The 23,312-nt window shown below is 42.8% G+C and overlaps 1 protein-coding gene across 1 annotated transcript in view; it reads left to right on the top strand.

The window, feature by feature from the left end:
• Positions 1-12,915: 12,915 nt before the first annotated feature.
• TXLNG (taxilin gamma) overlaps positions 12,916-23,312 on the top strand; it is a 35,451-nt gene continuing 25,054 nt past the window's right edge. Inside the window, exon 1 of the mRNA XM_067566097.1 lies at positions 12,916-13,429. Coding sequence (XP_067422198.1) covers positions 13,292-13,429 — 138 coding nt within the window. The 5' untranslated portion in view covers positions 12,916-13,291. The remainder of the gene's footprint in view (positions 13,430-23,312) is intronic.

The following is a 23,312-nucleotide window of genomic DNA, read 5'->3' as shown; positions in this document are numbered from 1 at the left end:
TTGTGTTTCTAGCTCTCCTGTGTTCACATTTTCAAAGGTTTTTTTTGCAAAGCATAAACTGATAATGGTGTGTTTGTCCTAACTAATATTAACTCAGGGGTGTGAACTGCCTACTCATCTCAATGGGATGTTAACTCTGAGTCCTAAAAACAACAATTTAAATATCAACATTTCTTACTATAAAGTACTACAAGTAGTTTTTACAATTAAAAAAATAATTTCTGGGAGTATATAAATTAACAAAAGTATATTTATCTGACTGAAATCTGGTATACAAGGTCTCTGCCTACTAGCAAAAAACATGATAATGTTGTAAAATCTGCTTAGTTAATTTTAACCTGGAAGACTAAAACGAAAGTTGTTTTGGATGCTCCTCTATATTTTTATGGAACCTCCAACACCTTTAATTTAAAAGGATCAAAGTGGTGGTTAGAGGTTAGTGTATAGCATGGATAGCATAGTCTAGCTCAGCATTTCTCAAATGAGGCCACCTAGGCCACATGCAGCCAACTGGGCTTTTCTAGCAGCCACAGCATCTTGGGTGGTGATTGAGCAGGGCAAAGCAGCAGCCCCTCCCTAAGGGCCACCAATAGAGCTCTGTGTTGGCTCCAGAGTCTGTCTACCTGCATACAACCCTTTGCAGGACTGAGGCCTTGGATATTAAACTTCAAAAATTACTACTGCCATTGAGCATTAATTCATTAGATAGATGTAAAATGTATTGCACTATACTATCTTCTTTGAGTGCTTGCTCATGTCAATTCCAAATAGGTGTGTGCATACCACGTGCACAGTCCACCAGAAAGCTTTCCCCTAGAAGTACCGCACAAGAAAAAGAGAATGGATAGGGGGTGCTCACCAACAGCAAGAGCCTCAGCGCATAGAGAAGTGAACAAAGTGCAGCCCATGCCAGGCCACTTAAGCCTTGATCCAGAAGGCACGACATCGCTGATTCCAGCCCCAAGAAGGGGCTCGTCGAGTCTGGCGCCCATAGTCTCACCCCAAGGGAGGTACAGAAGGAGGATTTGCAGCTCCCCTTCACTCCGGAGACTTTTGAGGTGGCAAGGGAGCTGATTGAGGAAACAGCCCCACCGCTCCCACCTCGATGAGATTGGGTTCAAGTCCCGGCACCAAAGAAACCCACTGTGCCCTCCAAGGGTAAATCAATAATGATGGCCAGGTCCCGTTCTCCCTGGCACCACATTGCCATGGTCCCCACGCAGTGAGAGGCTCTCCTCAGACTCTGAGGCAGAGTCCTTTCCATCAAGGAGGAGCCGGCACCAGAGTAGGCATCAGAGGGCAGAGGTGTCACACCCCCTACGATTCAGTGGCCCCACCCCAATGACAGGTGGCCCCACAGTAACCATTCTGGACCCTGTGGGAATACCACCAGGCCCAGAGGTCCCAGTCGGACAGGTCCTATTCTCTGGTATTGGACTCTAGACCCTGACCTTTTCCTCTCAGCAGGAAGCACTCCACCTGGCACCAGAGACAGCTTGGACCCCGGCACTTGGCTTGACGATTCCCAGGACCTCGGCAATCCGGAAGAAGAGGTGGCACCACATGACCCTTCCCACACCAAGGGGCAAGAATCTGCAGTGCCCATTAGAGTGTCCTCTTCCTTGTCTCCCAATGAAGTGGTAGCAGGTGCGAGGCACATCAAAAGTTACTGTGTAGAGTAGCTCAGAGTATGGGCCTCCAAGTGGAGGATGTAGTGGAAGAAGCTGACCCTATGGTGGACATCCAGGTTCTGGAGAGACCTTCCAGGGTAGCCATCCCACTAATAAAATTATTTGGGAGACCACAAAGACCTTGTGGAAGACCTCTGCCTCTCTATCCCCCACAGCAAAAAAGTTAGAGAGGAAGTACTTTGTGCCATCTAAGGACCAAGAACACTTTTATATCCATCCCCCACTGGGGTCGCTGGTGGTGGCCACTGCTAATGAAAGGAAAAGGCAGGGGCAACAAGGGCCCATGCCAAAGGCCAAGGACAGCAAAACGTTGGAGCTTTTCGGTGGGAAGGTGTGCCCCACCGGGGGGCTCCAACTTCAGATTGCAAATCAGCAGGCAATCCTTAGTAGATATGCTTTTAATTTCTGTCTGTCAATGGAGAAGTTTAAACACTGTCCCATCGGACTCCAAGTCCGAATTCACAGCCAGGGTTAAGGAGAGAAAGGCAGTCACAAAGACTCTGCTCCAATCAGCCTTGGATGCGGTGGCACACACCATGTCATCTGGTGTAGCCATCCTTCCCCACGAGGTCCAAGTGACAATACAGGACCTTCCATTCGAGGGACCAGCCCTGTTTTCATCCCAAATGAACTCTAAGCTTAAAGGACTCGAAAGCCACTCTGAAATCCCTAGGGTTGCATACATTGGCAACTCAGAGGAAGCCATTCAAGCCACAGCCAATGCCCTGTTTCTACCAACCAAGACAAGGCTACAACCGTAGAACAGGCAGGAATTACAGGAGGAATCAGGGCCAGATGCTGCAAGCCTCAGGGGCAAAGAAAAATTTTTTAGGGTCTTTCCAAGTACAGCACACCAATCACAGTCTCAGATCCACCTGCCTTTTATTTCTTACCTGTTTATCCCATTTTTACCATGCGTGCCCCCAGATCAATGGGTCCTATGCACGGTACAACTGGGATACTCACTCCAGTTTTCTTCCCTGCCACCTTCCCATTCTCCCCCATCCCCATCCCTCTTCAGGGACCCCTCTCATGAGCATCTGCTTCTTCAAGAAGTGCAATCACTTCTAAGAATAGGGGTAGTGGAAGAGGACCCTTGCAAATTAAAGGGGAGGCGTTACTTCCTAATCCTGGAGGCCAAGGGCAGGTTTCACCCCATTCTTGACCTGCAAAACTTCAACTGGTTCATGAAGAAAGTGAGATTCCGCATGGTCTCCCAGGCCTCCATCATTCCCTGACTGGTATGCTGCCCTCAACTTGAAAGATGCATACTTTCATGTAGCCATCTTATCAAGACACAGGAGGTTTCTACACTTCATAGTCAATCAAATGCACCTACAGTTCATGGTCCTGCCCTTTGGTCTATCGGCGGTACCCTGGGTGTTCACCAAATGTATGTCAGTGGTCGCAGTCTTTTTGAGGAAGCAGAGAATTCAGGTGTTTCCCTACCTTGACGACTGGTTAGTCAAGGGACACACCAGGGCACAGGTGGAAGCACTCGTCAGTCTGATAAGGGCCACCTTCCACAGGCTGGGGCTTATGATCAATGAGCAGAAGTCAATGCTCGTGCCCACACAGAGGATAGGTTCATCAGAGCAGTGTTCAACTCAGGGCAAGCTAGAACGTCCCTCCTCAAGGCTCATTTCCTAACCCTGGGTGGCATGATACAGGACTTAAAACAATATCCTCACACCACAGCTCGGAACTGCTTAAAGCTACTAGGTCATATGGCAGCATGCACTTATGTTGTTCAACATATGAGGCTATGCCTAAGACCGCTGCAGGCCTGGCTAGTCTCAGTTTATCACCCAGCCCATGACAATATAGAAAAGGTAGTCTTGCCCCCTTCCTCAGTCTTAGTATCTCTAGATTGGTGGTGCAATCCTCATCTGGTGTGCACCAGACTTTCCTTCCTGACGCCCCAGCCTTCCTTGCGCCTGGTGACAGACACGTCGGAAATGGGTTGGAGAGCCCGTCTAGGGGACCTCAAGACCCAAGGCCTCTAGTCCCAAGCAGAGCTGTTGCTTCATATCAACGTGAGAGACCTAAGGGCTGTGCATGTGGTATGGCAAGCCTTTCGGGGTCAATTAAGGGGCAAGGTGGTATCGGTGCTGACAGACAATACAACAGCAATGTTTAATATAAACAGACAGTGTGGAGCTCACTCCTTTCCCCTATGCCAGGAAGCCCTTAGACTGTGGGACTTCTGCATCACTCGTTCAATACACGTAGCATTGTACCTCCCCGGGATCCAGAATACATTGGCCGACAACCTCAGCAGGTCCTTCCACACTCACCAGTGGTCGATTCGCTCAGACATGTTGAACAGTATCTTCTGTCGGTGGGGTGTTCCTCATGTGGACTTATTCGCCACTAGGCTCAACAGGAAGTGCATGCAGTTCTGCTTCTTCCAGAATCAGCCCCGGGTCCATCACAGATTCCTTTCTCATTCCGTGGACAGGCCAGTTTTATGCTTTCCCTCCAACCCCTCTCTTTCACAGGGTTCTGATGAAAATCAGGTGGGAGAGGGCTGCGGTAATTCTAATAGCCCTGGCTTGGTCCCGCCAACTCTGGTTTACCACGCTCCTCAATCTCTCAGTGCACATTCCATCACTCTACCTCTACTCCCGGACATAATCACCCAGTAACACAGCACCTGGCAACACCCCACTCTCAAGTTGCAACACTTCATGGCATGGAAGCTCCATGGCTGAACCCTATGGAACTAACATGTTTGGAACAGGTTAGGGAGCTCCTACTCAGTAATAGGAAACCCTCTACTAGGGCCATTTATATAGCGAAGTGGAAACTGTTCTCTGTTTGGGTGGATCAAAAGGATATCAACCCACACTGGTGTCAATTCTGTTAATCTTAGACTATTTGCTACACCTAAGGCAACAAGGCCTATCAGGATCATCAGTTAAGGTCCATTTGGCTGCCATTTTGGCGTTCCATCCTGGGGAATCTGATCACTCGGTTTTCACTAACCCCTTGGTTATGCGTTTCTTGAAAGGGTTGGACAGGCTGTACCCACAGACACGTTCGCCGATGGCCCAATGAAACCTCAACTTAATTCTCTCAAGGCTGACAGGGCCTCTGTTTGAGCCCTTAGCGTCCTGCTCACTTCTCTACCTATCCTAGAAGGTGGCCTTTCTTGTAGCCATAACATCTGCCAGGATGGGTATCCGAGCTCTAAGCACTTACTTCGGAGCCTCCTTATATGATTTTCTTCAAGGATAAGGTCCAGCTTCGCCCTTATCCAGCTTTTGTACTGAAGGTGGTCTCTCATTTCCATGCAAACCAGGACATTTTCCTCCCAGTTTTCTTCCCAAAACCGCACGCTAATAATAGGGAGCATAGACTGCATTCATTGGATGTTGGAAGGGCCTTAGCCTTCTACATTGGGAAGACCAAACCATTCAGGAAAATGACCCAGCTATTTGTAGCGGTAGTGGACAGAATGAAAGGGCTGCCAGTTTCTTCCCAACGTATTTTGTCGTGGATCACTTCTTGTATCAAGGCAATTTATGACCTGGCAAACATGCCCACACTGGCAATAATGGCCCATTCCACGAGAGCTCAAGTATCCTCCGCAGCATTCCTGGCGCAGGTGCTGACTCAGGACATTTGTAGGGTGGCGATGTGGTCCTCGGTCCACACCTTTGCAGCACACTGCGCTATTACCCAGCAGGCCAGAATGAAATGATGCTGCTTTTGGTAGGGCAGTACTGTAATCTGTGGGTCTTTGAGCTCCGAACCCTCCTCCTCTGGTCTGGCTTGGGAGTGGGTGGATCTTGGAATCGAAATGAGCAAGCACTTGAAGAAGAAAAAATGGTTACTAACCTTCTGTAACTGTTCTTCTTCGAGATGCATTGCTCATGTCCATTCCAAACCCACCCGCCACCCACTCTGTTGGAGTTAGCCGGCAGGAAGGAATGAACTGAAGAGGCAGAGGGTCGGCAGAGCCCTATATAGAACGCCATGGAGGCGTGCCTCCAGAGGGCTCCACAGCTGACTCTATGGGTACATCTTGGGGAAAACTTTCCGGTGGACTATGCACGCGGTGCACACATCTGTAAGAAAACAAGAACACAGATTTGGAAATGAACAATATAAATACAATAAACAGCAATCTGAGACACAGGATGCCTAGAACCATCAAGGAAAAGAAACCAAAACAATTTAATTAGCTCCCTTTGAGAAAACTTCATGGACTAGCAATTTTAAGTTGCTAAATTGGGCATTAACCATTGAGAGATATATGGATATAGTTACCTACATATAATTTATTTTAGCATGAGATGTCCAGTGAAATTAACTTTTTTCTGATGAAATTTTAACTTCCCTATATGTTTTGTGCATCGGAATACTACATTTAACTAATAAAGCTGTTCTGTGTGCCTGATTTATTGTTAAATCTTGGTTTTTTTGCAAATGTTTTAAATACAAAATAATTTTCCAAGCAAAATGTTCCCCTAACTTATCTTCAGAGGTACAGGAGATTTAAACATTTACAGTTTAGCCATAAGAGAGTGACTTGAACTGACAACTCAGACTGAAAGCTAAGCTCTCTCTTTTTTTAACTCTGAATTTCTTGCTTTGTCACTTACATAAGAAGTGAGGCTGCTTTTTTGTAGTAAAGTGCCACTGCATAGCTCTAGCGCCATGAACTCACAGAATAACACTGCATAAATTGTACTAGCACCTATGGGCTGACTGTGGGCTGGATTCTTGAACGTTATGCCCTTAACTGTTGTTGACTTTTGCCTTTTGTTAGTTATTATGCACAAATGAATGGATTTCAATAGAAGTCTGAACATGTAAAAACTGCAGGCCCTAAGTTCGTAAAAAGTATCTAGATTCCAACTCTGAAATTACAACCTGGGAAAACATCGTGATAAAGTGTTAAGGCCTCAAAAATTGGACCTGGGTTCAACTTCAACAGGACCTTAAATTACAAGTATACTATCTGAACTGATATTTACAATATATAGCATGGGAAGTGACTGTCCAATAACTGTGGAACAGAAGCTGTACTCCCAGTAAGTGAACAGTAATAATGATTACTCACTAGTGGGTGATATTTTGGTCATGAAACATTTTGTTTTAAACACAAATGATTTTTCTGTTTTAGATATAAAACACTAGAGGTTGGTATTAGAAACGGAGTTCAAATTTTTTAAACTAACTGGTAAAAATATATAAAACTGCTTTGAATTAAGGCTGTCACCATAGGATGAATTAATTGTTGCTACATTTTCTTTGAATTTTATTAAAAGATTCAGATACATGTAACTAACTTCTTTAAAATAACTACACAGAAGATAAGACTAATGCAATTTTTGTAAAATAATGGAAATTAAAACTTAATGCCATGTAACTCCTTATAATCTTTGCAGTGTAACCCAAGATTTATTGATCTTTGCTTTTCATATATATTCAAAAATCATCCATACATGCTCATTGTTAGCTGTTGGCTTTAATTGAACACAATTGCACATTGAGGAGCAATTAAGAAAAATATCCTTTGTTTCAACATATTGTCATTTTTAATTCAGAGATATTGTGTGTAGAAACTCTTTTGAAAAATGAATCTGCTGCTTCATTTCATGAAGTTAGTTTATTGCTACTGAAGAGATTGTGACAACACTGAGATAGGCAGAGGAAAATTAGAAACAGGTGAGCTGCTCTCTGTACATGCATTAATCAGCACTGACACATAGGAAACTTCCAAACAGGTAAAAGTCCAGGCTGTAAATAAATATATTATTTTAACAGAAAATTAGCATGAAAGATAAACCGTGAAAGTGAGGAAATTTAATTAAGGTTTAAAACAAACATTGGAAAATCAGGCTTTCTTCATCTACTAAGTGCAAAAGAATTTGTAAACAGTTATGGTTACACCATTAACTCTGTCCCCTCTATATTCCTTATCATGCCTTTACTGGTGGAAGAAATTTATCAGTAGCCATGTGAAAGAATGTCTTCCTTGCTGTGATGATCCCTGTCTGAACAACTGTCTGCATGATGCAATTTGGTAGATCTTTCAGTAGAAGGAAAAACTTGTTTTAGCCGTCACAAAAATAACTAATTTTAAAGTTTACATTTACTAATTTGGAGTTTCATGGGACCCTGGAGTATCTCCCCATGAGTCTACGCTTTTTGGAGGGGTCATGTTTAACTCTTTCCCTTCTGTAGTATCTTATTTCTGTTTTAAATAAAGCATTCCTCACAAAGAAGAGGAAAGCAGAAAAAAAGATGCAATTTAATCAATTGATTATATGCTAAATTAGAATCTGCCCCACAGTAGGTCTCTCCTTAATCGCTAATAGTTAGAGATTGGTTTAAACCCTGAAGTGTGAGGTTTAACAGCTTTTCTAAAATGTGTTAGCATTAACATATTATAACTCTGGGTATTCTTGTCCATAAAAATGTCCAGTTCTTTTTTTAATCTTGTTTGTGACCTCACCAACATCCTGAGTTGAGTTGACAATGAGTTTCATAGTTTAATTATGCATTGGGCAAAAAAAATTCTTTTATTAGTTTTGCATTTACCATCTTTTAATATAATTGAATATCCCCTTCTGTTTATACAACACAAAGAACAGACGCTCCCAATCTGCCTTCTCTGTATCTTTTTATACTCTTGTATCATGCCCCTCTAATTTGTCGGCTTTCTAAGGTAAATGATCCCAGTCTTTTCACTCTTTTCATCTGAGAGTTTTGTCCATACCCCTAATCATTTTAAAAATTCTTCTCTAAACTCCATCTAATTCCACAATATATTTTTTGATATGGGTTGCCCAATATTGCCACCAGTATTCTGAGGGAGGCCACACAATTGCTTCAGATAAAGTGTGTTCTGCATTACTCTCCATCCCATTCCTTATGTATTCTAACTCATTGTTTGCTTTTCTGACGGCAGCTGCCCAGTGAATTGTCCACAGAGACATCATGTCACTTTCCTGAGTTGATAGTTAATTTAGAACCCTGTAGAGAGTATTGAGTAGTATAATTTTTTCCCTTCAGTATGCATTACTTTGCATGTGTTTGAATGGTTAATATGTGGAAGGTAATGTGGAAGTTATGATCTCTGGTCTGTGCCATGTGGAAAATAGAGGATCTGATCTTCAGCTACAGAAAGGTTCACAGGTCCTTTTCTTTGGAATGAAGGCTTTTAGATGTAAGTGAAGTCAGAGATGGTGATCACAAGAGGACAAAAGTAAGATTGGTATAAGCCTTAACTAAGTATTTCCACATTGCATTGCAATTAGGTTATATGTAAAATAAATATTAACTGGCTGTCAAATAGTTGTTTTCTTGTAATATTTTTTTTACTACTTTGTTCTAGTTACAACCGTAGCACTCTGAATAATGTGTGAAAACTTACTGAAGCAACACCATCTACATCAAGTTGTGCAGGAACCCCAGTCCCAATACTCTGCTTTGCGGCTCTTAGAAGATGAGCAGGGCTGTTTTTCTGTAACAAGTAACTGATTTTCATGGGAATTGATGCTTTGAAAATCAGCCCTTTAATGCAGCTGCCTAAATATGAAATTAGGAAATCAAGCTTTAAACATTTTTTAAAATTTTGGCTATTGTTTCTACTAATTGATACCTCACACTAGAAATTTTAGCAGCCTTAAAAGGCACACAAGTAACAAGAAAATGCACATTATACTATGCTACTTAAAACAAACTAGCGCAAGAAAGAAACATTCCTTTATTTTGAAGCAAGAGTCCACTGATTTCTGCTCCATCTGGAACCACCCCATTATCTTCCTCCAGTATTAAATCTTAGCTATTTCTCTTTTAATGCTGCATTGCAGAACTTGGTCTAGATCTGTGAGCTACACAACTCATGGGGTAAGTATGTTTTCAGAGAACACCTCTACCTAATGCTGCACCCAGAATATACAGTTTTAAATTTAGTTCATTTTTTATTCTTCAATGAAACAGTAACTTTTGAAAATCATTGCGCTTTAACTAACTTGACAGTTCAACATTTCTGTTAATCTGTGACAAACTTCGCTCTTTTTCCATGATAGCTCTTACCAGTGGAAAGCAAAATTGTCTGAGAGACTGGTGTAGATTGGGGGGGGAGGGGGGGAAAGATAAGGCATGCCTCAAAATTTAAGGAACGCATAAGACGTTATGGAGACTTTCACCTTTAAATCAGCTATATGAATTGGATAGTGACAAAGTTCTCACCTCATTCTTTCCTTCCCAGCAACACTTTTTGGACGCAAGTTAAGTGAAATGGTGGTTTACCTAGTGCCTAGTTGACTATTCCTAGAGACCTAGACTATTGTTACAGAACCCACCATTCAATGGCCACCTCAGCAGAAGTTTGTGATTGCATGTTACCATTCTGGTATAATTTGCAAATGCAAACTTGAACTTATACTGCATGTGCTCAAAATAGTTCACAAAAAGAGAGTGGAATGGGAAGTAGAATAACAACTTTTCCTGTTGGAGACACCATTTCAAGTGAAAATATTTTTGGTAGTTTTCTCATTGTAGTTCATATCTGCACACTTCAGAGAACTATGTGGCATGACAGGTAGGTAACCTTTGCACACGAGGCCTATGACTGAATGTGGAAACTCACAGTACCTGTTCTCACTTTATCTGGCTCACCCTTTCTCACAAGCACTAATCTTTTGCATAAGCTGAGTTGTTAGCAAGGAATTCTTTTTCATATAGTAATTATGCTGGTCCTTACCACTCGCATTAGCAAAAAGTAGAGTGCCAGGAGAAGTGTATAAATCACTGTGGTTGAAAATATATTTTTTTAATTTGTTATTGTCTGAAGAAAATTCTGTTTCTGTTGCTGGAATGGCCTCAGACTTTTACTACACTGGTAAATACTAATCTGTTTCTGGCACCCTAACACAATGAGTTGGTTTTATGCTTAAGCTTTTACTTTAATAAAAATAAAGGCAGACTAACCAGCACCAACTGTAGGGGCAGGAGGATTCTCTTTTCTTTCCTCTTCCTAACTCTGTTAGACGTTATTTACCAAAGGAACATGCCCTAACAAATACGGTTTTGTAGTCTGAATACGGTAAGCACATTTCCCTGCCAAATAAAATGTTTGTATTTTCAAGGCCTGTACTAGCATTTGTCGGTTTAAAAAAAACTCCAATTTATAACCCCCTCCAGTCGGACCACCCGAGTTGGTGAAATTGATGGCTAGTTCAAAGAATGCACATTTTCCCCCTTTACCCAACATATTACCATCCTGTCCAGTCTTCCTCCCCACTAATCCTTTATCTAGCCCTCTTGTAAGTAGAATTGAATCATTAGGGGCACAAAGTAGCAGAGAAGAGGGTTATTTGATTGAGATGAAGGCATCCTTTTTCCCTATCATCTTGCCATTGACGTCATTCCCAGAAAAATTCCTCTGGATAGCCTCATCCTTGTGATAAATGTCATAGTTTTTTCTTTATGAAAATCAGGTCACCTTAACCACAAATATTGCAGTGAAATGTGGTGACTCTTAGAAGTGTTGTCACATTTTCACGTATGTCACAGACCAAACAGTTGATTTAGTTTTCAAATGATGCTCTAGAGCAAGAGCGAATAGAATACTTAAATACACACAAGTAAAAACAAGACAAAAAAAAGAGGAGAGGGTGAATGGGGCATAATTTCCCACCAATAATCAAATCTTTATATGGAGATGGCTCTTGAGAGTTTCTTCCTCATGTCTTTTCTACATTACTTAAAACCCTGCATTTATTAGGCCAGTGCACTCTGTTGGTATCAGAATTGCCATTCTGCTGAGCATCTTCAATTAGCCACAGTTCACCTCAACAGACACTTTTCAGAGTAATGTCTGCTTGTAGGTGGAAGGTAAGTCACACATTCATTAGCCCAGGCCCCTGTATTTTCATAGTTTGTCCTATGTTTAAAGCTGTATTAACTAAAGATGGGCAACTTTGTAATTGGCACTTACAATGGTTTAAATTGGGTTTACAGCAGAGTAGCCATGAGGACAAGTTTAAATGCTGTACACCTGTTTTTAAACTTAGGTAAGTTTCCACACACTTAGGTTATGTAAAAACTACAGCTTATGTCTATATGTTATGTTGCTCAGGGTTGTGAATATGCCACGCCGAGTGATGCAAGTTACACCAATGGTTCTCAAGTAGGGGCATGCAGAGGTCTTCCAGGGAGTGCATCAAGTCATCTAGATTGGATGTCACGGGACAGGTTTGGGGTGGTCACAAGTGCAGGGCCACCATTAGGGGCTGGCAAGTTGCCTGGGGCCCCACAAAGCTAATTTACATGCTTCAGTCCCGGGCTGGGGCTCCAGGGCACAGTAGTTTGGAAAGGTTGAGAAGCACTGAGTTACATCAACATAAGGACTGGTGTGGACAGCTCTGATGTCAGCGGGAGAGCTTCTCCCACTGCTCTGGGCGGGGGTGGCTAGAGTAATGAAGTCAACAGGACAGCTCTCTCTCTCACCGGCTTAGAGCATCTGCACCAGCGGCGCTCAGCGGCACAGCTGCCCTCCTGTAAGCTCTGGAGTGTAGTCAAAGCGGCAGCAGTTCACGCATGCCACCGGGGCGCTAGCGGGCATTATGAGGGGGGAGGGCGGTGTTCCTCTACCAACTGAAACACCCTCCTGTCGCCGCCGGCTGTGTCTATGCTGTGGGATCACGGCGCTGTAGCTTCACCCTTAGCATCCACCGCTGGCCTAAATCACCGCACGCTGTGTCTTGAACTACAGTTTTGCAACACCGGCTGCAGGGCGGCCCTCCTGGCCTCTTCTCCAGGGCAGGTGGGAAGCAGCTTTCACTGGCAAACGCGCCCCTCGGCGGCTCCTCCTCCCCTCACGCCGGGGGTGCAGCGCTCTTCACGCCTCCTCGGCGCCTCTCCTTTTCTCGCACCGAAAAAAGCGCGGCGGCTGCTCGGCCACGTTATACCCGCCTGGGGCGGTCTCGCCTCCCCGCCTAGCGTAGTGCGCAGCCCGCAGGCCCGCTGCTGCTAGAGGGGAGCGGGCGGGCCCGAGCGGCCCGTGCGCAGTCACGTCACCCCGCGCCCCCGCCGCGCGCTGGGTGCGCAGCCTGGTATCGCCGCAGCGCCCTGGCCGCGCGGAACCATCGCCTCCACCCCAGGCAGAGTCGCGGCGTTGCCATAGCGGTGCGGACACTCCCCCCGCGGGGGAGGAGGGGAAGGCCACACGTCACGCTCTGAGAAGTTCATCTCCTGCCTACAGCCCCCATAGCCTGCCTCCTCCCAGGCGCATGCGTGGGCCAAACTGAGGTCGGGCGCCCCACCCCCTGACGGCACCTGCGATCTGCGTCCCCGACCGTCAGTCACTCGCACAGCATGCCGGGAGTGGGAACAGAGGGTCGGCCACTCAGTCACCGCTTCTGACGCTCTGACTCCTCCTCACCCCCGCCTCCCGGCTTCCTGCTGGTGGAAATGAGTTTGTATCACGTGGGTGGGACGGCTGCGCGGTGATTGGCCGCGGGCAGGGCCGGCACGAGGAGCGCTTCCGGTGTCCCTGGCTCGGAGTGGACGGCGGGGTCGGCGGCGGCACGCACAGGCGCAGCTTGTTTGGAATCTTTGGATGCTGCCGTCACATCATGGCGACGCGCGGAGCTGAGGCAGCGCGCGGAGGAGGCAGCAGCAGCAGCAGCGCGGTAGGGTCGGGACAGAGTCGGCGCCACAGCCTGGGGCAGCGCGAGGAGGCGGCGGCGGCGGCGGCGGGAAGCAGCCCCGAGGTAGCAGCCAGCTGCGCGCGCGCTCGGGCTCTCCCCCCACGCGGTGTGCGAGGCAGCGCCTCAGTCCGCGGCGCGAGCCCGGCCGCTCCGAGTGAGGCCGGTTGCGTAGCACAGTGTAAAAAGACGAGACGAGCTGGGCGCGCCCCCTTCCCGGGCCAGAGCCTCCCGGCCCCGCGCACAGCCCCAGGCTAGATCCGCTCTCAGACGGGAGAAGCGCCCTGGCCTCGGCTCGGCTCGGCTCGCGGGGGGTGGGAGCCGCACGCGTGCGTGTGTGACCGGGGTGCGAGGGTTGGGCTGCGGCCGGCTCTGCTCTGCTCTGCAGTGGCTCCCGGGGGGCTGCGGCACGGAGCAGAGCGCGCTCCGCAGCTGGCGCAGGGCTCCCGGAGCCAGCTACGCAGCTGGGGTCCCGCTCGCAGGGCTCCGCTCCCGGCGCTCCCTGGGCCTGTTTGCTCAGGGCCGGCCCCGACGGTTAGCGGCAGTTAGTTATTGTTCCCACGAGGGAAGGAGAAACCGACTGGACCGGACCCGGCCCGGCGCGCGCGGCACCGCTGGGCAGGCTAACCAGGCTTGAATAGGAGCCGGTAGTGTGCGTGCGTGCGTGTGTCATCTCAGCTAGTGAGTCACTCACGTGGTCGGGGGCGCCAGGGCAGGGGTGGGGGGGAGATGACTTATCCCGCCAGTTACTTTACCGGCACACACACCAAAAAAACCAAAAGCGTCGGGCCACCTACGCATTGTTGTTACTTGTAGAGGACGTGTGCGTATCCACTGGTACAGGGTGAGGCCGCCTTTCCCGATTTCTCATTTAGGATTGTACCGTCTCTTTTCATGGTTTCTCGGCATAGCTGGAGAATTGATCCAGCATGGAATGCCTTGGAGAAGCAACACATTTTTCTAAAGCTGTTCCTAATCCTTCCAGTCCTACTTGCGTGAGTAGTCCCATTGAAGTGCATGAGAAGAGGTTGTATTGCCTGGTCCTGTTTCTGTTTGTCCAGGGACAGTAGACTTTCCCATAACAGGAATCAAAACGGATGTTACTAGCTTAATTTTCCGTATCTTCTAAACCAAAAAAAGTCAGCATTCTTAATGAAAGCTTACTAAGAGTGATATTGCAGCTCAGTGAATTTACAGTAGTCTTGGTTGTATTTCCATGCAGGAAAACCATAATGCTTCTCTTGTAAGGACTTCTAAAAACACACTTGTTTGAGGACATAGTACTCGGAGAATAGAGTGCTTTCTTAAAATGTGCCGTTATGCAGTTTCTATATATACTATTGAGTGTAATATAACTGTTGATATAGGTATATTCTCACTTCTTCCTTTTTGCTCCAGTATCTTATGCAAAGCCCATATATGCTTTCAGGTGACTGTCATGGCATGTTACTTATAGAAGAAATGTAAAATTCCAAGGTGCAAAGTTTTCTGTTCTGGGCATTGAAACTATTTCCCCTCAGAATCACAAATCTTTTCTTTTCTACAATGTGTTGGTTTTTACTACCTTAATGAACAGGATGTCTTATGGTTAACTTTATTTTTATATGGTGCCCCTTACCAAAGCACTCAGAATGTTAATAACCGTTTTAAAAAACAACTTGCGCATATATATATATATATATGTAACTTGCACCCTCTTAAAATGAGCACATACAACTAAAATGAAGGAAACATCTTTGATTAAAGAACTGAAAGGTAGAGTAAGAGATATTGGATAAACAGTAGTTTTAAACGATTGGAAAACAAAACTCCAAACGTGACTAGCAAATGGCGGATAACTAGATATGACCTTTTTTTGTGTAAATAAGGCCTGAAAGTGTTTTTTCATAGGCTGTTACTTTTTCTCATTAGAAACTCAGGTCTTGTTTACCCTGTCTTCAAGAGAGATGCTGAAGGTGATCGAAGGATTAGTAGAATTGTGGTATTAAGGATATGAAACCCGATTGAGGGGAAGTGAGTCACACTTTTTAAAACTGTTCTAGTTTTTTGTTAACACCTGTCACAGGCATGTGATTTAAACAGAAGTTTGGTTTATTAAACATTCAACACTTTGTCTTTCAGCTAAGGTCTGAGAGAGTTCCAGTTGAAGCTCTCCGGGTCCTCCAAAAAAAGTCTTCTGCAAACACTTGATATTGCTGAGATTTGTAATGCAAAAAACCTTGAGAACAGCCAGGGAGGACACCTTTCAGACCTTCTTTATGCAACATAAAGAAGCAATATAGTACAGACCCCTTTTTTCCTTTGCAAATCACCATTGAAGGTGTGTTTCTAAGGGAGTGAATGAAAATTAGATGGATTTTGGTTTCAGCTGAGTTTCATACCACATGGAAACCTCTTTAGTAGGCTTTAGAGGGAATAGTAGGATCCTTAAACACAAGGGATGTGTGAGTGCACATACTTGTCTGAACAATGCTCAAGAAGCAGGCCTTGAATGTAGCTAAGACCATCAGCATTAAGATTTAAAGGAATACTGTAAACTTAAATTTGGCTCAAAACAGACTTCTGCAAAGATCAAAAGAAATGTCTAATTTAAAAAAGAAAATTCAGTTGAAAAAAGTTCTTAACTTTCTCTTACAGTGTTGGAAACCCGAACCTTAAGTGTATACAGAGCATAGAATGGAATTTTAAAATTTCACATTTAATAATTTAAGACAGTAGTAAAATGGGCCGATGTTTGTTTGTTTGTATGTCCTTCCTTTTTTTAAGTTCAGTGTCAAGTGTTATCACAGTCAGTTGGTCATTTCATAGACAGTCTGTGTTTAAAGAAAAAAGTTGCGCATAAGAGTATGATGAGCATTTGAGCTGCTGCAAGCAATAGAGTAGCCCTAATGAGAGAGCATTCTGAAAAGAGCTACAGTAAACAAATGTGGTTACAAGGACACTAGTTTCTGTTGTAATATCACATGATGAAGATACACCTGCCATCAATGCCTAACTTAATCTTTTATGATCTCTGACCCATGGCTTTTTATGGAAAAGTTATGGTCAAAATTGCCAAAAAGATTGTGGATATAGGTGACTCCTACAGGAATATGTACCATGCAGTTAGACTTTTTGGGTGTGTCCACAATAAGAAAAAAGGTGTTTATCATGTATTAAAATCCTAGTGTGGACAAAGCATAGTTCTCACAGGTGTTAGCAGGGTGAGGTAAACACTGGGAGTGGGAGCTGCCAAGGGTTTATCCCAACTAATGTGTGAACACTATGAACTGTCTTGTCCACACTAGAATTTTAATGTGTTGACTGACATGCTAAAAACATATTTTTTCGTAGTGAAAGCAAGGCTCTTGTATAGTCATAAAGTAATATGTATGCAGCAGGATTGAAGACAAGATTGTTAGCTGAGCAATACAATTCAAACATTCTTTCAAAGGAATGGCTGAACTAGTATGGTACACTGGTCTTTTGATTGGTATATCAGCATAAAGATGTTCAGGAATTATTCATGGAGGCCATGTATACACGGAACAATACGAAAGGCTCAATCTTTGACACGTTTCAAACTCTTTTGTGAAGATGAATAGTAACCATCACAGCTCACTGACTCCTATTATCTAAATATGACACTGCCTCATTTTCAGACATGGACATCTTGAGTAAGTTCCAGTGTGGTTTCTGGTCTTTCCTCTGGGATTGAGACCGTATTTGTCAGGGTTTTGATAAATTATTCTTTTGTGTTTTGAGAGCAGTTTCAGAGGAGATATCAATCTCTGTTGGTTATCAAAGCACCAGCCTGTGGTCAGTAGTGTTCAAAACTCTTGAAAGGTCCAACATGAGTGAAATGTCCAGCAGAAGGTCAGTTGATCATAACCCTAATAAATGCAGTCTGAATTCAAGAATAGAATGTGACCAGGTTGTCTGTGTCCTCTGCAACTTCTCAGTCTCCTTTCCCAAAAAGACTTGGTTTGAGAATGAGTTGGGAATTGACAAGCTCTTGATTGTGAAGAGAGATTTTTTTTTAGATGTGTGGTGGCCGTGGTAGTGGTAGCTAGTCTCTATATTTTGAGGCAGTCTATGATGTTAAACTAGATGCAAAGATACAGTTAGGTCCTGACTCAACTATAACTTTTTAAGTGTTATAATCTGGTCAGATGATAAACAGTATCATAGCCATGTCCTGTGACTTGTTACATTTGTAGCATAGATCAGATTTTAGTTTGATTATAAGCAATGTAGTTGCTGCAAACTGTTTCCTGTCCAGAAATCAATCCTAAGATTTCAGAGATCCTTCTGTTTAATATGGTTCCTATATAATTTCTTACATGCAGAATCCTGTGTCCTCTGACACTGAACAAATGGCTGCATAATTGCCTGTGTTTTAAATTGCAACACCAATATGTTTGAGAATCTACATTTTTTTTTTTTTTAAAGTTTCTGAGACTTCTCTTTTCTAAGAACTTTTAAATTGTGAATGAGGCATAAGCCTAAGGACAGCTTGAAATGGTGACTGGCGGGAAGTGCCCTCTAAAGCCTATTTTTAATCATCTGATCCATACCCTTTCCTTGATCAAGTCAGAAGTTTAGAAAGCAGTGTGAGGTACTGTGCCTAGGAAGCTTTGGCATGAGCAGAAGGAAGTTGCTTTCGGACTCCAGACAGTGATTATCATACGTCCTTAAGCACATTTGGACTCTGTAATTCTTTATCTTGGCTAATTAACCTAGAGATAATTTAAAAATGTCCATTCTTTGAAACACTAACCTGTTTGTCTTCATATCTTGCAGTTGTGAGTTTCACAGCTTAATGTGTAAAGAGAGAGAGATTTCCTTTTATTCTTTCTTAAACTTTTGCCTTTTAACTTCACCAATGTCCTTTTGCTTTTGTATTATGGGGCAGAGAAAAAGTGTCTGGTCTGCTTTCTCCATACCATTAATTTTATATATTTCCTCTTATTGAAAACTTTGTTAATCCTGTCAGATCTTCAGCCTAGAAGCATCAAGTCTAGTTCGCAGCTTGTGGTGAGACCTGGGATATGTTAGTGGTGATTTCAGTCTTAGTATGGAATCAGCATTAGATAACATGCTGTTGGAAGTGTTGCATAACAGGTATCTGAAGTGATTATGTGTAAAGAACTTGCAAAGCACTTTAAGATGAAGAGATCTTTTACCATTTGTTCGTTGCTTATCAGCTTGGCAATCAAAGCAAACTAGCCAATTTCACTTTTGTTTTTCATTTTTACTTTTATTATTAAAAAGTGGTTATTCATTGCTCTAGACACACACAAACAAAAACATTTTTTTGCAGATAGTACACATTAATCATGAACTTCATCTGAGATATTTTGCTAAGAAATATGGTCTGCATCTCTTTCTTAATCTGTCACACTCCCAGAAGATTTGGATAATAAAATTTGAAGGAAGTATGTCATAAAGATATTTGGATTCTGATGGACCAACAATAGTGAAGACTTCCAGATCTGTGGGCCAATCATCAGAAAGCCAGTGCAGATAATTGGGTAATGTGTTTTCTGTGAGAAGCATTGCTAATGAGGTGCCATATTCTGCACTTAGTGAAAATTCCAAATCACCTTTGGGGAATACTCATGTAGAGTACAGTTCAATAATCCAGTCTCAAGGTGAGAAAGGCATGGATTACTATGGCAAAGTCTGCATCTGAAAGAAAAGTCACGTGCAAACTTCTGCAAAAGAGAGAATCCTTTTTCAGAGAAACTACAGCACTTGGAGGGATGAATAAAAGTGTAAACCCTTGGTTTATATAGATTGAATGAATATTGTAGAAAGTTTAAATTGGTTTCTGTGTCTCTTATGATAAATATATAAACAAATGCCAGTCCTTAGTATAGGGGTCTCTGTGGATGCATTTTCTGATGTCCTTTGATCGTCCATGAGAGTTGCAATTACTTACTTTTTCTTTGATCAGTCCCACTGTTTAGGAAATGGGTGAGAAGCATGTCCTTACATTACTCTAATGCTGCTGCTTACTAGTGTCTTTCATTTTCCCTCTATTTAATTAACACTTTTTTCCTTGTAAAAAAGTAAAATTTCCTTTTTCAAGTAAAATCTGAGTACGCATTAGATTTTAGAGCTCTTTGCTCTTAAAGCAGAAACCTTGCTCTTAGGGCAAAACTTCAAGTAGTATCCCCTGTAGAATGCAGGCAGAGAGCAATTAATGTGCATAACGTAAATTCTGAAGGAGCTGCTGAGGCCAAGACTTGGATTTACACTATATGGGTGCTGCTCAGGTCAATTGTCACGGTATTTCATCTTGAATGACCCTCTGTCTCAGATGTCAGACTGCATGCAAACTCTCTGGCTTGCAAAAGAGCCCCAGTCCTGCTGCACGTGTGCATGTGATTTTTCTGTCTTGTAATCTTAGTTACAGCCAGGTTGTAGATCCAACTTTTACCATGAATATCTTTTAAAATATTTCTTCCCAAAGAGATAGTGGGTGACAGACAGTATCTGAGACCAAGCCTGAACAGGTGATATATTTTGGGGAAGATCCGAGCCATAGTTTGAGCCCCAGGTGCGTGCAAAAAAGTTAGAATAACTTTTTGATGTCACGTGACCTTTTTTTTTAAGAGCGTAGGAACCCCTTGCTCTAATGGCCTCAAATTTTGGACCACTAACCCTATCCCAGGTCCCAAGAAAGCACAGCAAATCAAGACAATTGAAGTAAGTATGTGGATTTCAGAGCACTTAGAAAAATCAGCTCGTAAATGGTAATGTAGTCTCAATCTTAATAGATATTCATCGAGTGATCAAAGTAGTATAGATCAAGATCACAGTGTGCACATGTCAAACTGCAGAGCAGAGACATAACTTGGGCAATTGTAAGTAAAGCTGCAGATTTGTCATGGCAGGGGAAAAAGTGAGATAATGTGATTTTCCTGTTTGTCCATGATTTACCCCATAACAATGGCTCTTGTCCTGCAGGGTTAGCCCTGGGTCGCCACTCTGGGCATTGTGACCAGATGTGGCAGATCATAGCGCTACTCAGGTTTGGCCCAGCCACCCCTCTGTTATGATCAGCAGCGTGGAAGGCCAAGCCTGAGTGGCGCTAGGACCCCCAGATCACAATGCCCAGTGCAGGGAGCTGGGCCCAGCCTTGTGGGACCCAAGAGCTGCCACTTCCTCTGCCTGAAGTAATGTAGGGTGAGCACCCTCTTAACCCCAGGATTCAGCCTCAGGGAACACAGGAGCCGCTGCTGCCCAGAGTTTGTTTGGGGCAGGCTTGCTCTGCTGTCCTCTGCCTCACCTCTGCACTCAGGCCAGGTTAGGGTTGCAGTGCTGGGCCTAAGGGTGCTGCTACAGGTGGTCAGTGCCTCTTCATTTGTCAGCATTTTTTTATCAAAACTCAAGGAGCAGTCACTTTTACTAAATTTACCATGACTGCATCATGATTTTTTATTTTTTAAAAAAATGCTGTGAGAAATCTGCAGCCTTAATTGTGAGGGATGCAAAGAGACGGTGTATCTTTTTCATATATTAAAAAAATCTATTTCTTAATACATTTTTCTTGCATAGTGGTATAGTGGTACTTTGGCTTTGTAATGTTTCAATGACAGGGTATTTTGTAGATCTAACAATGGAAAAGAGTATTTATCATGAGTTGAGAAATGGATGCAGTGGATTTGGTTTATGTGCATAGTTGAGATAACTACATTCTTGATTGTTAAAGGGTTTATATTACAGTATGGTGCATCCTATTGATAAACATCCTAGATGCAACCTATGAGAAGAATGGTTGAGGTTTAACTAGTTTTAATAATTGATAGCTGTGCCTGAGAGTTTTTTATTATAGGCATTTCTAGGGTGCTCTTTACCATAATTTTACAGTGACACAGATATCATTAAAATCAAAGGTCATACTTTTTTTTCAGACAAATGGGAGGAAGCTGAGGTTGAATCATATTTGGATGTATACTGTTAATGATAGCTTATGTTCCTTTGAACAACTTTGTGGTACTCAGATTTTTGTGAAAAAAGAAAATGGCCTCTTCTACAGAGAAACCAGTTTATTTAAACCAGTGTGAACTCATGTGTAGACACTTATCTTAAAACTTGTTCCTTATCAATTTATGCAAATCTGAAATGTCTGATTTAAAACCAAAATGAGTACCACACAACTGTTTTACAATTTCTAAACCTTTTAAAATCAGTTTAAAATCATGCCTTACATTTATACTAGTGCAGCTCCGCACATAGAAAAGCCCTATAATAACTTGGAGAGACATTTAATGTAAGTATCATGCTAGTTAGTCTTTATCCTATTGTATCCCATGTCTTATTTCTCACCCCTAAATTGGTAGTCAGGTTAGGTTTGAGACGCTGTTTGGGGAAACTTGTGTTGCTACTACCTACGATGTACCTGTGCTATGGAGAATAGACTTCATTACTGTCAGACACATGCTTTTCATCACTAAAATTCACTTAAATATTTTAAAGGGTTTTGGAAGAGTATTTACTTTAACAGTCATGATTCCCTTGAATAGCCAATATGTTATACATGTTGTAATGGCATGATCACAAAATGTGGGAGGTTTTTGTCTCTGCTGTTCGTTTGCCGAGATATTGGCCTGGCTCTTGATTAGTGTATACAGGTTAGAATATTTAGGCTCTGAGATAGTCTGTCCTTTGTTTATAGTGTCTGGTGATGTCTGTTTTTTCATGGATGAGAGGAGATTCACTGGTAATAGGAGTTTCGCTTAGATTTAGATTGAGGGCATCGCCACCATCTGTTCAACTCCAGATGTCCACAATGGGTATAGTCCCAAAGGAATTATATCCCGTGAGTGTGGATTTAAGCATAGGCCAGTCACCAGAGAGAACTACAGCTTACCTTCCAGTTAGGTACTGACATTCTTCTGAAATTTGTATCAGTCTGAGGCAGATTTTTATGAATAGTACAGAGATGTTGTTGTCTACCACAGAATTATAGATAACTTGTCTTAATATTCTAAACCCAGAGCCAACTGATATGTGACTTTTTTGCTACTGTAATATTTTCAGAAAGGTAAAATGTGACTTTGAAGATGAAATTGCATATACTCCTGCTCCCCTCTACCCTCTCCATATTTTTCATTCTCTTTTGTGTGGTATCAGTTTTAATATCAGTTTATTTTGAATGTAATCAGCTTAATAGTGTGTGAATAACATTCATGGTCTACCCTGGGATTTCCAGTAGGATTTTTAAACACTTTGAATTATAAAAATGTTCTGTTTCTTCCTCCTCTTTTCTCTCTCCCTTCTGTATATTTCCTTATTCCATTCTTGAATTATTATTTAAAATGTTAATCTTTTAACTTTGATATTGAATCATATAGTAGCTGTCAATCTTCATTAAAGTTCTGCTGCTGGTATTTACTGGTGTTGTAGAGTGTAAAGGATGGTGGCCATCTGTGTTGTAATTTAGTCTCACGTGTAATCAAAGTCCATCTAAATGTGAGTTCAGCAGTCTTTCATTTGGGTATGTATATTGTGATTGTTTTAGTAAACTGGGAAAAACAACTTCTCAAATTGACTGGGGATGCAAAGGTCAGAAAATTAGTGTTTCCGTTTTTAAGAAGGGTGTCTGTACTTGGAAATCAGAAAGCAACATTTAACAATTTCAAAAATAATCTCTAGATTGTATTACATATTGAATATAGAGTGTAGACTGGTTCATGATTTATTAAATATTTAGGCTCCTAATTGTGGTGGTACTTGGAAATTAACTTAATACTCCCAGTTCCTGTGCCTGAAAGTATTTTTCATTTGATTCCATATACTTTGACCAATGGAACCGCTGTGTCCTTTTTTTAATACTAAAGTCAAAACTCCTAGAACACTGTAGCTTTCTCACAAATAAAAAGTTAGCATGGAAATCTAATTTTAGCATGTAACTCTTCTAATACAACACTTCTTGGAATGATGAGCCAATGAAGATAAT

This window comes from Emydura macquarii, unplaced genomic scaffold, assembly GCF_026122565.2.
Source record: "Emydura macquarii macquarii isolate MOO-44397 ecotype Brisbane River unplaced genomic scaffold, CSIRO-AGI_Emac_v2 contig_2734, whole genome shotgun sequence".
Classification (NCBI taxonomy): Eukaryota; Metazoa; Chordata; order Testudines; family Chelidae; genus Emydura; species Emydura macquarii.
Note: the sequence above shows the minus strand (reverse complement) of the source record. Positions and strands in the feature narration are given on the sequence as shown.